This window comes from Jaculus jaculus, chromosome 1 (genome assembly GCF_020740685.1).
Source record: "Jaculus jaculus isolate mJacJac1 chromosome 1, mJacJac1.mat.Y.cur, whole genome shotgun sequence".
Classification (NCBI taxonomy): domain Eukaryota; kingdom Metazoa; phylum Chordata; class Mammalia; order Rodentia; family Dipodidae; genus Jaculus; species Jaculus jaculus.
The window spans coordinates 175,817,445-175,833,724 of record NC_059102.1 but is presented as its reverse complement, the minus strand read 5'-3'; the positions used below and the strand labels follow the sequence as shown (position 1 = coordinate 175,833,724).

Below are 16,280 nucleotides of genomic sequence, written 5' to 3'. Positions count from 1 at the left end.
GCTCCTTGGAAAGTCTTCAGGCCTTCAGTGCTGGATTTGGACTGCTGAGGCATATATCCACATGGATTCAGCACCTACAAGGTTCCTTGATTTTTGGGCATGCAACTGCTATTGGACTACTGTAAGCTAATCCAACAAATCCCCTTTTAAAATACAATTTAAAAGTTGTAGAGGCTCGGTACCTCTGTAGAAACCTGAATAATATAGGAAACATTTTCTGGTATTAAAAGAGGTAAGACAATATAAAAGCTTTTCATTTAACCTCAGTTAAATGCAGTGCAGTTTTTTTTTTCTGTGGTTATGTGTGCATTAGTCAGAGGATGTAGAATTGCAGATACAGATATATGAGATCAAGAAGTCTAGAAACTTAATTTCCAATAAGCTTATATTTCTAATACAATGCATTTTTTAAACTTTTATTATTTTAGGGCATTATGTTATAATCTTATTCCATTTAATGGTATATGCAGTTTGTTTGTAAATTTTGTGGGTTTTATCAATAAATAAATCAGTGAAAATGATAGAATATTTTCCTGTACATTTCTGATGCTATTCTTACATTTTCCTACAAATTGAATCCCCATGTTATACTTTTTGCCAATGATAATTGAAACAGTTTAATATCACATGCATGTATGCTTAACATATTTGTTATATTTTCATTGTTATTAATTGTAACAATATAATATTAATTGTGCACAACCCACCCTTTTTACTCTGTAGTTCTGTGAGTTTTAACAAGTATACAAAACCTACAAACTTCACAGTCAATATGCTCATTGGCTTATCATTATTTTGTTTCTTTGGATCCTTTTGTTCAATGTTTCTAATTCCTCCATGTCCTGGTTATCACTGGTCCACTTGTACCTTTCCTTGTTCCTTGTTCATGCAGCTATGTAAGTAAGCATGAATTAGTCTAACAGTATATAGTCTTTGGATTTGTTTTCTTTCTCATGGTGTAATGTAATTTTATGTTTATGTATAATAATTTTGAAAATAATCCTTATAGCTTAATATATTATGCATATATTGGTTTGCAAACTCATTCCTAAAAGGTTGCCTTTGATTATTTTAATATAATAGAATTTATTAGTAAAATTGTCATAGTAAATTAATATTGATATGCACATGCATATTAATATATTAATATTTATAATCATTAAACTTGGATGAATGACTAGAAGAGCTAGAACATATGGCATACCTATGTTTGAATTCATAAGAAGTTTCCAAATATTTCCTAAAATGTAAATTTAAGCTAGTTACAATTTGTATTTTCAGATTCCCACTTTTAGATCTTGTTATCGTTTATTATTGATATTTTATAGCCTAGTTTTTATTAATATTTTAGTTAGCATACAAAATATTGTCATTATGACATTTCTGCATAAATAAATATCTTTTTAATTTACTCATACTAATTAAATTGTACCCAACCCTTCCTTCCTTTCTACTCCTACTGGGTACCTTCATCTACAACAAAATAATTCTGCTTTTGATTTCAAGTCATAATTCTATCTATCTATCCTTCTATCCTTCTATCATCTATCTATCTATCTATCTATCTATCTATCTATCTATCTATTTACATTTATCTCTATCTCTATCACTAGCTCATCTTCCTATATCTTGTCTAAATTCCACATTGAGTGTTCAATAACATTTTGTATTGTTTTATAATTATACTGTTTTAGAGTCTATGCACTTCCTAAATCATCATGCTTCTTTGTGAATCTAGATTTTCCACATATGATTAACTACAGAATATTTATATTTATGTTTATGACTTATTTTGTTTAACAAGATCTCCAGTTTGATTCATTTTCATTCTAATGACATAATTTATATTTTAATTTCTCACATCCTAACTTGTGTAGAGTGATATTTTTAATATTCATCTTTAAAAGACCAATAATTCAGAGTATCTTTTTATTATTTTATTTCTCTCTCTCTCTTTCTTTCTCTGTGTGTGTGTGTGCATGTATGTGCATGCACCTGAAAATGTGGGTCTTCTCTCAGAGGATAATTATCATGTCATATCTCACCTTTCCATCTCCTTTGAGGCAGTGTTTCTGTCTGGATCTTACTCTGCCCTTGAGATTCCACACTGTGCACATGCATTGAAATCCTAAGAAATTTACTATCCTGCCTCTCATCTCATCATCAATGTGCTAGGAAAACACAAGACCACCATGCATTCTGTGTTTTCTCCATGGGGTCTGGAGATTGAACTCAGGTGTTTATGCTTGAGCAAGGCATGACTTACCCACTGAGCCACCACTCAGCATCTTATTATCATATAATGTCCTTAAATTTTTTATATAGTTCTTTCTGTCTCTTTTTATTTTTATATTTCATTTATTTTCCTGAGAGAGGGAGGGAGAGAGAGAGAGAGAGAGACAGAATGGGTATGTAAGCCATGGAAACAAACTGCAGACACATGAGTCAACTTGTGCACCTGGCTTTAATTGGGTACTGGGGAATCAAACCTGGATCCTTTGGCTTTTCAGGCAAACATCTCAATCACTAAGACTTCTATGTTTTTTGTTTTAAAATATATTTTAATTTATTGTTTGAGAGACATAGAGAAACAGAGAGAGAGAGAGAGAGAGAAAGAGAGAGGAGAGAAATGGTCATGCAAGGGCACCCTGCCACTATAAATGAACTCCAGATGCTTATGCAACATTTTGCATTTGGCTTCATGTAGTTACTGGAGAATCAAACCCATGCTTTCCAGCATTGAAACCCAGTTTTTTTTTCTTAATTGCAAGCCATCTCTTCCTTTGCAAATGTCTCTTTTATCATCTGTCATCAATATAGTACAACTGATGTTGTTATTCTCTTATTGATCATGATTTTCTTGCCCTTAAGATATAGGTATAAGGAAGGCCTGTCTAAACAGAACTCTAGTTTTCCAGGCAACAAGTGTCTGGTATTTCATTTCTTCCCCTACAGTTGACCTCCTCACAGCCGGGGGAAAACTCCATGACAAGCAGGAAGCTCTCCTGGTCAGTGGTTCTATACTCCTGGCATCTCAGAATAAAGGGGTCTTAACTGCAACTCAGAGTTCATCCTCATGGTTTCATTGAACCTCCACACTGGAACCTCCCAAACCCAGGGTCACATTGACCATTGTGCATTTCCAAAACACATTCCAAATCCAATGACCCTTTTTTTTTTATCACTACATTTCTCTTGTTTCCAAAACCAGTACCAGGTAGGCAGCATTGAAAAATTGTTGATCTATGGAGATAAAGCTGATGTTAAGGGCAGGAAAATGCCTTTAGCATTCTTCCTTTATTCTTCCTACTTTCAAGAGTCAGCATTCTTCCTACCATGCTAATGCAGAACAGCTGGCCCAATCTCAATGGTGTTAATCGCTCAGCCAATTTTAGCTAAAATTAACTGCTATTTCCCACAAAACTTCCACTTCTTCCTGTGTAATATCTCTGCTCAAGTTCTCAAGAAACAGACTCTCACACAAAATGCCTGCAGCTCAGTTTAGACAATGCTCTTTTCCCTCTCATAAAACAAGTCTAGAGGTTTTCTGTATTAGGTCTTTAAACTTTGACCAGAATTGTCCTTCAAACTCTGTTTATAGTGCTCCAAGCATGTCTTAGTCCAAGGTTTCAAACCCTCCCACTTTCTTCTTTCAAATCTATTCCAGATGGCCAAAAGCCACACAGTAAGGTTTGTAGCCAATGAGTTACCTTCTCATTGCTGGAACAAAGCACCTGATTAAATGCAGCTGATGAGAGGAAAGCTTTTATTTTGGCTTAAATTCTCTAGGGAACTTCATGATGGTAGGGGAAAACATGGCACCCATAGAGGATGGACATCACTTCTGCCACAGCAGATGAAAAACAGTAGCAGGAAATTTTGTCAAACTGTGACTGGGTAGAGCTGCCTAAGTAACCCTAAGCATAATCCCAACAACACACCTTCCCCACAAAATTTTTTCTATTTCCCAAATTGACATCAGCTGAGAGTCATGGATTCAAATCACATGAGTTTGTCTACCACCCATCATTTATCTACCTATTATCATCTATCTATCTATCTATCTATCTATCTATCTATCTATCTATCTATCATCTATCTATCTATCTATCTATCTATCTATCTATCTATCTATCATCTATCTTTATCTCTATATGGCCATATACAGATGAGGTGTGTTGTAGGTACATAACAAACACAAAGGCAATCAATAACTATTTTTTTTCTTTTAACAAAGGCAGACTTCCACATGCAGCACCTCATTTGGATGTGTCTGGAGTCTCGGAAGCTTGACTACCCTATGTTCTCCTACAAATGGACCTTGAGAGCTTGTTTGGAGGTTCTAGCAGGGGAGCACAGCTACTCCTATACTCTTGGCCAAAAACCAATCCTCCTCTATCCCGGGAAGGTCATCTTCTTGGAGTGAGCCTTTGGAAAGGACATGCATGGAGTGGTGAGGGAGGAAGGGCTGCTTTGCCAGATAGATCAGCAAATCAACCCTGGTGATCAATGGGGTGACAGATGTCACAGCCAGGTCACCCTCATATCCTCAATAACTTTTTTTGATCAAGTAATTATTGACTACAAATAATTATTATCTGTATATGGCATAAAATGCTATTTGATAACTTTTATGACAACACAAATGTACCTGGAGGACATTATGCTAATAAATTCCTCTTCCAAAATTTTAAATTATCAATCCTTCAGACATATGTGCAACATGTTTTGATGATAATTACTTCCTATTGCTTTCTTTTATTCCCCCCAGCCAACTCCCTTTCTCTTTGTTCCCTCTAGCTCAGTCACTGCCCACTGAAACACTTCTTCTTTCTAACACCTCTTACCTCTATTTTGGTATCATTTATTGCCCTTCTACATCATCCATAAGAAATGTTGGTGAACACTAAGCAAGTCTTATGCAGGTAATGACAAATTCTGTGAGGCCATGACTGCATTGGCCAATTTGTGTATGGAAGACGGTGTTCCAAAACACTCCCTTCCACCCATTAAGACTTACTTTTTTTTTATTCCACATATTCTGCAATAGTTCCCAAGTAGAGGATTGTGTGTGGTAGACATGCCTCATTTAGTGCTGAATATTCAGTTCTCACTTTTCTTAGCACTTTGGTGAGTTTTGAGTCTCCTCAGTATTTACCCCCACCTAAAAAGAAGCTTCTGTAACCAAAGGTGAGAACAATTTGATGGACACAATATATTCATTTAGCCAGACAACAGTAGCAGCTTCCCCCTTAGTGCTTCTGACTTCTCCACCCAAAGGATTTGACAAGGTTTTCAGTTCCAGGCATGAATTCATGCCAATGGAATGAGCCCCAAATCCAATCCGAAATCAGCTAATTACTCCCATGACAGACATGCCACTATTACATTAGTGAATACATCTTACCCAGCTGGTCAGTTGTGTAGTTTACAGGATCCATCTCATGTTAAGACTGTTGATGACTTTTCTCTTCCAGCATATTACATATTACGTTCTAGGACTAGGACAGCTAGTCACCATGGCAGAAGCTACTATGCATGTTGTGTCTTCAGAAGTAGAGTCTCACTATCTATTTTCAATGAGCAACCAGGTGTGTTAACTGTAGCCTGTATTGTTTTGGGGGCTTCAGGGACCTTGCTGAACAACCACTCACTAGAATATCCCAGTCCTGACATTCAGATTTTCATGTACTAATCTCTGGTTTCTGGGTACAACATTATGTTCTCTCACATGGGACTTCTCAAATTTGCTCTTTTAAAATTCATATACTTTTAAAACATTCTGACAAGTAAGTAGGTTTCCACATGCCTTATTCATAACAACTTTAGTTTCTGCTCCCACTACCTCCTCCCCTCTATCTCCTGCCCTAATCCCATTTAGACCTCAGTGTTCCACCCCTGTACCTTTTCATTTCCTATCCCCTTCCATTAAGCCTTCACCTCTCCTCCCTCTCTCATGAACTCTTTGCTAGCTTCCTTCTCTCTACTATTGACTTACTCCAACTTAAATGCAAATATAAAAATTTGAAGCTAGAATAAATACATTAGAGATCATACAAAGACCTTTATTTTCAATTTCTGAGCTGAATTACATCATTTCATAGACTATTTGTCAGACTTATCCTTTTTCTTACAATTTTATTTTTCTTTACAGTGGACAAAAATTCATTATACATTTTGATTATCCATTCATTAGTTATGGGTAACTAGGCTGATTATATTTCCTACCTATTGTGTATAAAGCAGCAATAAGCAAGGATGGGTAAAAACTTCTAGAATTTAGATCTGTTAGGGCATATGCCCAAGTGTTATACAGAAGGTCATACAATAAATCTATTTTTAACTTCTTTGTTTAAATTTTAGTTTCATTCTATGAAAGCTTATACTCTTTTATCCCATTGCTCCATTCCTGATTCCATGTGACCCCACACCAATGAAGTTACTGGGATTCACTGTGGGGTCATGAAGGCCCCGGTCAGTCTCTGTGGGGGAGAGAAGACCACACCTCAGCTTATTCCTATCTATTCTGTGGTTCTTGCAATCTTTCTTCCCTCTCTTCTACCATGTTCCCTGAGCCACGGCAGGCCTGTTCTCAGTCTGATTTAATGCTGAGTCCTTTGTAGCCTCTGGACTTCTGCTTTGATGGGTTTGGTTGATCATATTGTCTGTCACCATCACCCTGGAACTAGTCTGGCAGTAAGAACAGTGTTCATGTTGCTGCTTTCTCTGCCGTTTCTTGTAGCCCCTGGCAGAAGTGGTAGAGGTGGCACATGTGACAGTAGGCATCAGCTATTTGTTCTTGCCATATTGATGTACACACCAATTTCCATGGTTGTTGCACAAATTTGTATTCCCATCAAGAGCAAATGAGTTTTCTTCTTCTTCCAACCCTAATATTCAGAGTTATTTGATTTCTTGAAAAATACATTTGATCAAAAGCTCATTGTGGATGATAGCCCCATGCTGGTACTGGGAGTTACAGGTCAGTGCCCACTAAGAAAATGAGGAAAAAAATGTAACAAATATATAGGAGTTAGAGAGGAGAGAGAGAGGGGGGCGTAGAGAGAGAGAGAGAGGGAGGGAAGATGTAGAGGATTTAAGTTAGACTTGATCCTACCCTCTCCAGTGTCTTGTGGATCAGCTGTTTCCTATAAGGGCCTGGTGAAGAATCATCCATTTGGTCTGCCTTTAGGAAGTAGAATTTTATGGTACCATTGCCATTTGGGTCTAGATTAGTGTTTCCCACCACTTCGATGCCCTCCCCTCTTTCCCCATCCTTCCTAGTGTCTAGTCCATGAGATGCTTGCTGGGTATGTAAGGTATCTTGGATAGATTCAGGTTAGGTGCTCTAGATGAGTGAGACTATGTGGCGATTTTTTTTCTGTGATTGAGTAAGTTCACTGAGAATGATCTGTTCCAGGTTCAACTGTTTTTCCTCAAATTTCTTTGTGTCATTTTTCCTTACTGCTGTATAGAATTCCATTGTGTAGATATACCACATCTTAGTTATCCATTCTTCTAGTGATGGACATCTGGGTTGATTCCAGCTCTTAGCTATTACGAATTGAGCTGCTACAAACATGGTTGAGCAAATCTCTCTGGCCTGTGGTTTGAAGGTTTTAGGGTAGATACCCAGAAAGGGATTAACTGGGTCTGTAAGTATCTCTATAGTCAGCTTTTTCAAGAGTTTCCATATTGCTTTTGAAAGTGGTTGTACCATCCTACATCTCACCAACAGTGGATGAGTGTTCCTGCTTCTCCACATCCTCACCAGCATATATTTTCATTTGATTTTTGATGTTTGCTATCCTTATTGGGGTAAGGTGGAATCTCATAGTTGTTTTAATTTGCATTTATCTGATGATTAGGGATGATGAACATTTTCTTAAGTGTGTGTTTGCCATTTGTGTTTCTTCCTCTGTGAACTGCCTGTTCAGCTCTTTGCCCGATTTTGTGAGTGGTGTGTTTGACTTCTTATTGTTTAGATTTTTGAGTTCTTTGTAGATTCTAGAGATTAGGCCTCTATCAGTTGAATAACCTGCAGAATGACAGATTTCTGTCAGAGTACTTGATGACCCACCAAAGGTTAGTGGTAAGACCCTATTGCTAAAGACACCATATGCAGCTTACACAAATGGAACAGCATGGCTGGAAGCCAGGGGAGAGTCAGCGCCCAGACAGTCAGCATGTCTAGTGCCAGAAGGTGCTACATGGGCGACTGGGGGAAATGACCAATATCTTTCCAAGCAAATCATGGTTAACCTACTTAGCAACAAGTAACCAGTTGTGATGCCCACACAAGTGCAATAGTGGCACACAGCCAGGGTGGGAAACCAACTGCTCTTGATTTGGCTAACTGATCCCCTCAGTGGTACTGGACCCATAGCTGGAGCTGGGAAACAAGTCAAAATCATAGGCAAACATAAGTCCTCTCTCCAATATCAAGCTACCATCAATCATAGGCTACAAGAGGGCCTACACCTATTAAACTCTATATCAAAAAATTAAGATTTAAGGGTTATTTCATTTGTCCTGGAGCTAACTTACTCTCCGCTTGAGAATCTGCTTCTCTTTTTCAGATAGATGCAGATCGTAAGGAGAGAGCCACCCCATCATACCTCAAAAGGGCCCCAGCTGAAACTAAGGAAAATTGGTGAAACAAGCAAGGGTGCTGTTTTCCTGATGAACCAGATACCAGCACAAGGGGGAAGGAGACCAACACAGAGAAAAATCAATTCCTACCAAATCAGAGAGCCAGAGCCTCACAGGCCCCCAACACCTCATCACTGAAGCAGACCAAAAATGAACCCAACATGGCTCAGGGAAATTTTGTGGAAGAGGGGGTGGAAAGAATGTCAGAGTTACATGTTGGGTCAGGATATGCAGAGACATTTATCATACCAATAACGCAATGCATGACCCACATACCTCAACAAGGAGGGGCCAATGGGGAGGGGATAGGTCATGGATGAGCCTAATAATGGTACCAAATTGCCTGTATTTGCTGAATAAAAAACTAATAAAAAAATATAAAAAAAGAAAAATACCTTTGAAATGAATAATATAGAATCTCAAATTAGTTTTAACTTGCTTTTCCCTAGTGGATAACAATGCTGAAATTAAATGTGTGTGTGTGTATATATATATATATACATACATACATATATATATTTATTTATGCATATATACTTATATGTACATACATATTGATCATTTGTCATTTGGATTTCATCTTTTGAGATCTTTCTATTTAATTCTATGTTCCTTTTTTTTAAATTGGTAAGCTCATGTCTGACATCACTTCTTGAAAATTTTTGGCAATTGCATTTTCAAATATTGGCTATGCTCAAATATCTATTTTTAGATATTAATTAAATATATGTTAGATCTTTCATCATCATCTGTCTGTTTTGCATTTAGTTCTTTGCAAACATAATGTTTTGTGGTCTTATTCATATTAAGCTTCCTGTCCACTAATTCTTATTCCAGCTTTTATAATCTGTTAAGTCATACTTGGAATTTTAATTTACAAAATGTGTTTCTTAGTTTGACAATTTCTTTTTATGTGATCATTTGAATATATGGCCTCATAGACTGAGGTATTTTATGAAAGCTGAGCTTGCAGCTTGAACCCCTAGCAAGCAGATCCCTACTCTAAGGAGCATGTCAGTGGGGGTGGATGTTGGGTCTAGCCCTAGGGTGTGTTGAGACCAGTTGGAGATCTGGCTGTTCCTGTTTGATGCTTGCTGGCATTGATGTTTGCTGGGTTTTGGTGGTATCTCTATGCTTACATCTATGGAAGTGAACCAGCTTCTTGTGCCATTGATGGCGTTCCCCTGGAATTTTTAATCCAGAAATAAACCCTTTCCTCCCATAAGCTGCTTCTGGTTACACGTTCATCTCAGCAATGTGAAACTGACTGTAACACTTTTTAATTTAAAATATTTTCTGCATTCTATTGTGCAGACACAGTTATTCAATTAATAATGACTTGAAAGGACTGAATAAATCAAAGAAAACAATTGTGTCCATTTCAGAGTCAGGACACAATTAAACACCTTTATTCCTACCAAATGTGCAAGACTATGGACATTTGTGTTTTTAAGAATTATTATGTCAGCTAGAACAATTAAATGTAATGATCTCCTTCTTGGAGTCTCAGTAATTCTTGGGCAGAGTATCTCTGCTAGAGCAAGTCTGGAATAGGACACTCGGTTTGCTTCTATCTTTAGGATATTTGATATACAACTTGTCTTACACAACTATTTCATTACATGTAACTTAGTTTATTAGTCATCTCATTTTGGAATTTTTCTTTGTAGATAAACTTTCTCTTTTCACTTCTCAGAGATCTACTCTCTTTTCCAAATTTAGGTCTTCCCCCTCCTCACCTTGGGATTATTAAAAAAAGATAACTGTGTACAGCAGAGAGAGAACATTTTTGTTTTGTTTTTCTAGGTAGAGTCTTGCTCTAGCAGGAGAGATTTCATCATTTGCATTCGTTCCAATTATTCTAGCAAGCTGATCTGTAACGATTTCACAACCTCTTGCTGTGGAAGTAGTGATGATGTGGAGTCACTGCCCATGTAGCATTTTCCACACGTGTAAGTGGAGCAATTATCTTCTTGTTAGGTGACCCAAAGGATTTAAGAACACTCATATATGTCCAAGCTGAAAGAAGTTTTGTCAGTTAATCTTGATGTATCATGCTCTTGGGTATTCATTATTGCTTTAGGAAGCTTGTGTATAATCTGGTTCCTTGAGTGAGGCTGTGAACAGATAGGGACATGTTTTAGTTCAAAAAGAAAAAGCTGAAAATGCTGTTCTCAATGAGTGAAGGACTGAAGTGCTCTGCCTCTACTTGTGAGAATACTTCATTGCTTTTCTTTGAGGTTCAATCAGCCTTTATCTTAATATAATAAATTTTGATATCTAGCACACAGAGGTTACTGTCTAATTCTTACAGCAAGGTAGTTGTGTTGCTTCATCCTAATTGATGGAAAGTGCTAATATTCACACAATGAAAATTGAGGTTTACTTATATTTGTTTATTTGTGTCTTCAAAATAGGCATAGAAAAGTTTATTTCTATAAACTAGGTTAAATTTAACATAGTTATATAAATATAACATGCATTATTTTTAAATAAAGGTATTTTAAGAGAAAGTAATAATATTTAACTTCCTTTGCAGAGTAAGTAATGGCATAAGTCACAGATTTTACATTCATTTTCCTCAGTATACATATGCCTTCATACTGCAGTCACCCTCAGTAAAAGAGGCAATAATTTTCTTCACTAAGGGAAGAAGCATTATGTGAGTTTTTGAACCTCTGGGCAAAAGGTTGGTACTATGTAAATATTCTGGTGATAAACTAAAGCATAGCCGATATGTTAAATGTTAATATCAAAGAAGGTATGTGAATTAGAAAACTTAAGGTGTCAAAACACAGATGTTACTCAAAACATACACTGTGTATTTGATTTAGTTTTTTAGACTAATTAGTGTTTATAATCTACCCAGAAAAAAATAGCACTTGCGTGATCTTTACATAATTAATAACAACCCAATCAATTCATAATTTGCTTTATAGGAATAATGTTTTTACCTGACATGCTGACAAATCAATGTAATTATTTTGGATACATTTGTATGAGAAAATTTTAAATTACATATAATAATTTGTGTTACATTTAAGGGAACAAATGCATTTAAACTTTCCATTATTAGTGGGTTTCTCATCTACTATCACCTATAGTCATAAAAGTTGTTATTTTAAAGTGTAACCATGTTTTTCTGTAATTTTTTGTAGAAAAATGCTTAGTGGTTTATACTGAAGGTATACTCATGATAGTATACTATTTTATAGTATGAAATTATTAAAAATTATAACTAGACAAAATACCACACAGTTTCAGAACTCTATTTTTACTACATTAAGAAATATTAAATTGGGCCATGACAGATTTGTCTTGGTGAATCAGAGCACTGACAGTTAATGAGAGTAACAGCACTAAACTTTGCAGAGAGTAAGATGTGAAAGAATGTGGTTAGTATGTGGTCTGAATGTTATACCTCTTTATTTCAGCAGGTGTGCCGTCATCTGTCTGCAGCATCTGTGAATGCAGATCTGCTGAAGCAGATGTGGGCAGTGATGTACATGACGCTCCCAGAAGGAGCATCAGGGCTGGACTCTAAGTAAAACCCGGCCTCTCTTCACCTGCTCGTCTCTGCTACTAAACCCCTGCAAATGAGAATATGCTTGTTTGCTTCCGTACAAAGTGCATTCCTCCACAGGTAAAGATGCCTTTTCCTTATCTGTGATAAAATAAGGCAATTGCTAAAGCATACAATTTAATTTTGTGTCCTGAAAATTGTTCATTAATTACAAGACATACTGTTATTTATATCCTGGACTATGGAAATAATTCTCATCATGTGGAGAAAGAGCATCATGTCACTTGCTTTGGTCATAGGGAAACACTGTAAACCATTGATAGCAACTCTTATCCATGTAGATTGTGCAGCTGTTGAGCAGTTCTTTGGGCACAGGACATGTAAATTAACCAACACCAATGCAACGAGAGAAAGTAGATGCTAAGTGTGTCCCCCCTTCCAAATGAAATGATGAAGTGGCAGAGTGAGGTTTATGATGGGATGCAATGTCACCTTCATAGCAAGTGAATGAGTCTGCAAGTGCCACTCAAGCCATATGGCTCTAGAGCCCACTTATTCATCATTGCCCTATGCTCTGCCTCTGGACACGTTCTGCTTTTGTCTATATTACATCCCACAATAGGATTGGTGCTATTATATTCTTATACTAGTTATAATTTCCAAGTTACCATTGAGTTAATATTTTCAGAATGAAGTAATACCATTGTTAATTTTGTAGAATTTTATATACGAGAAAAGAAAAGATATATAGATAGAATAGAAGGAGGTGCACTGCACTAATAGTTTCTTAGATAGTCATTATGGAATGGTTCTTAACTAATCACATGTAATGCATTTATTTTTCTATATGTAAACAGACAGATTTGTAATTATATTCAGAAAATGGTCCAGACTCTTGTATTCAACTGCTTAACATTAATGTTTTCTTTAGTATTTCACTTTTTGGCATCTGGACGCTAAATTTCTGTTCAAGCACTTCATACCAAGGACAACTCATACCTACAACTGATATCTACAATTTTTTTATTTTTCTTTTTGATTTGCACTTATCCTCTTTCATTAACCTGATTATTCCAAAAATTTTAATAATATTAGTAGGATACCATGAGTGGGGAAGAAGAGGTGGTGAAAAAGTGAGAAATGAAAAAAGTAAATACGATGTGTGTAAACAAAAGCATGGTAAATTGGAGGTAGGACAAAAAGAAGGGGAGTGAGGTGGAAAAAGGGGGTAAAGGGAAAGAAAATTTGTAACAGAACATTGATGAAACCTTTTTTTATGAGCTAATAAAAAAAATCAAAAAGCCAACCATGGTGATGTACATATTTAAGCCCAGCACTTGAAAAGAGACAGATGTAGGAGGATTACTGTGAGTTTGTGGCTATTCTGAGACTATAGAGTGAATTTCATGTCAACCTGGCCTAGAATGAGACTCTACATTGAAAAAAAAATTTTTTTAAACCCTAATATATTAGCTGTTGATAAAGTCATTGGTGATAGTCATGAGTTAAAACAGTTCAGGTAATTCACTTGTTCAAAATCAGGAATGTGACTATAAATGTATTGTGAATTTGGTTCTGGCAAGGATAAACTAAATAGACTTATAAGTCCTAAAACAATTGACAGTGAGTCAGAAGAAGCAGTTCTTCAAGTCATCAATGCATCTGTAGTTACAAGATGTTGTTTAAATACAAGTCTTTTAAAATCGATGAGCATTTCATGGGGAATATTTGTACAATATCATAGCAGTGAGATGGATGCTTCTAGAGAGGCACACATTATTCTAAACATATGCTCAACAAATACACCTAGCACCAAAGTAGTGACTATAATAATTCATATATTGAAGGTTTATGGACACCAAAGACAGGAGATTTCTAAAAAGTATGTACTCCCTGTTTTTCATGTCAGACATCTGTGTTCAATTCAACATATTTTAATTATAAAAAAGGTTCATCTATTTATTTTCAAGGCAAGAAAGGGAGAGTGAGAGGAAAGAGAGAAAGAGAGCCTTAACTACTGAGCAATCTATGTAGCCCATAAAACACAACATATTTTAAATTAGAAGTTTAACTTCATGAATGATTGTGCCATAGAGATTCACTAAAATCTTGAGATAGAATCTTGTACTTGTATGCTCAATGTAAACAGCTTAGGAAAATATTTCTAGTAACTGGAGTTCTACAGGGGCCCTTGGAGGAGAGACTCAGAAATAGTTACTAAATAGTTATTAAGTAGTTATTACATAGTTATTAAATGTCCACTGTGACAAATATTTATGATGTCCTTAATTTCTCAATCGATTCACTTCATGTAAATAAATTTGTTGCAGGCCCTATTATCCTGAACTCTCCTCTCTTCTACAAGCCTTCTGAAACTATCAATGGGACACAGCAACAATGTCACAGAATTTGTCCTCCTGGGACTCACTCAGGATTCTGCTGGGCAAAAAGCATTGTTTGTTTTGTTCTTACTCATGTACATTGTGACAGTGGTGGGCAACCTGCTCATTTTTGTGACAATTCTTGCTAGTCCCTCATTGGGCTCCCCAATGTATTTCTTTCTTGCATGTCTTTCACTACTGGATACTTTTTATTGCAATACCATCTCACCAAGTTTGATTATAGACTTACTTTGTGATAAGAAGACTATCTCCTTCTCAGATTGCATGGTCCAGCTCTTTTTTGATCACTTATTTGGTGGCGCTGAGGTCTTCCTTCTAGTGGTGATGTCCTATGATCGCTATGTGGCCATCTGCAAGCCCTTGCACTACGTGACCATCATGAACAGACGGGTTTGCATTCTGCTGTTGGTGCTTTCCTGGGCTGGAGGTTTCACACACTCTTTTCTTCAAGTTCTTTCTGTGTACAACCTTCCTTTCTGTGGCCCCAATGTCATTGACCACTTCATGTGTGACATGTACCCATTATTGGGACTTGCGTGCACTGACACCTACTTCCTTGGCATCTCTGTCATTGCCAATGGTGGGGTCATCTGCGTAGGGATTTTCCTCATTCTCCTCATTTCCTATGGAATCATTCTAAACTCTCTTAAGACTCAGAGTCAGGAAGGGAGGCGCAAAGCATTATCCACGTGTAGCTCCCACATCACTGTGGTTGTCTGCTTTTTTGTTCCCTGTATTTTCATATATGCTAGACCTGTTTCCAACTTTCCTATTGATAAATTCATTTCCGTTTTTTATATAGTTATCAGTCCTATGCTTAACCCTTTAATATATACCTTGAGAAATTCAGAGATGAAAAGGTCTATCAAAAAACTCTGGTGTGGGCTGGAGAGATGGCTTAGCGGTTAAGCGCTTGCCTGTGAAGCCTAAGGACCCCGGTTCAGGGCTCGACTCCCCAGGGCCCACGTTAGCCAGATGCACAAGGGGGCGCATGCGTCTGGAGTTCGTTTGCAGTGGCTGGAGGCCCTGGGAGCCCATCCTCTCTTTCTCTCTCATCTGCCTCTTTCTCTGTCTGTCACTCTCCAATAAATAAATAAAAAATAACAAAAAAAAAATAAGGATGATGTCTTCTACTCAGTGGATCCTCAATAAAGGGTTTATTATAAAAAGCCATCCCACAAGAACACTAAGTTTTCCTTTTGGATTAGAATCATTTCAATAGTCATTTTTTTCCAAAATGAAGTCAGCTGTGTATCTTTGTTCTGTTCCAAGTAAAGATTAAACTAAGCTTCATACTTTATTTTACTCAGTTAACATTGGACATAGTCTATGAGAATGTGATTTTTACTTTTTCCTGGATAAGCAATAAGACAATTTTGGTAATTTATAATTACCCACATTCATATGAAAGGAATATTTCAAAGAAACTATTTTTGGTACTAAAATAGAGGTTTGAAATAGAAATTGTTTTTCAGTCTGCCAGTGCATGTGTATGTAGCCTGATTCTGCATTTTGCTATAGGAAAACTCTCTAGGCTAGTTCAGGGTGCTTTACCCAGAAATACTCCCAGTGAACAGTTTTTTTTTTTTTTTAAATGGCTGATAATGCAGTACACTCTAGTATTTGAAGACAGATTCTAGTTCTTGACCATACTAAGTCAAGTTGTAAACATGTTACTATATTATACTTTACTAATTAACATG

General features: G+C 36.6%; 1 protein-coding gene across 1 annotated transcript; it reads left to right on the top strand.

Annotated features, from left to right (window-relative positions):
- Positions 1-14,556: 14,556 nt before the first annotated feature.
- On the top strand, positions 14,557-15,474 carry LOC101596894 (olfactory receptor 4A5-like; the record flags this gene model as incomplete). The annotated part of the gene is made up of 1 exon (XM_004673050.3): positions 14,557-15,474. A coding segment is annotated over exon 1 (918 nt), but the record flags the coding sequence as incomplete, so codon positions are not given.
- Positions 15,475-16,280: the final 806 nt, after the last annotated feature.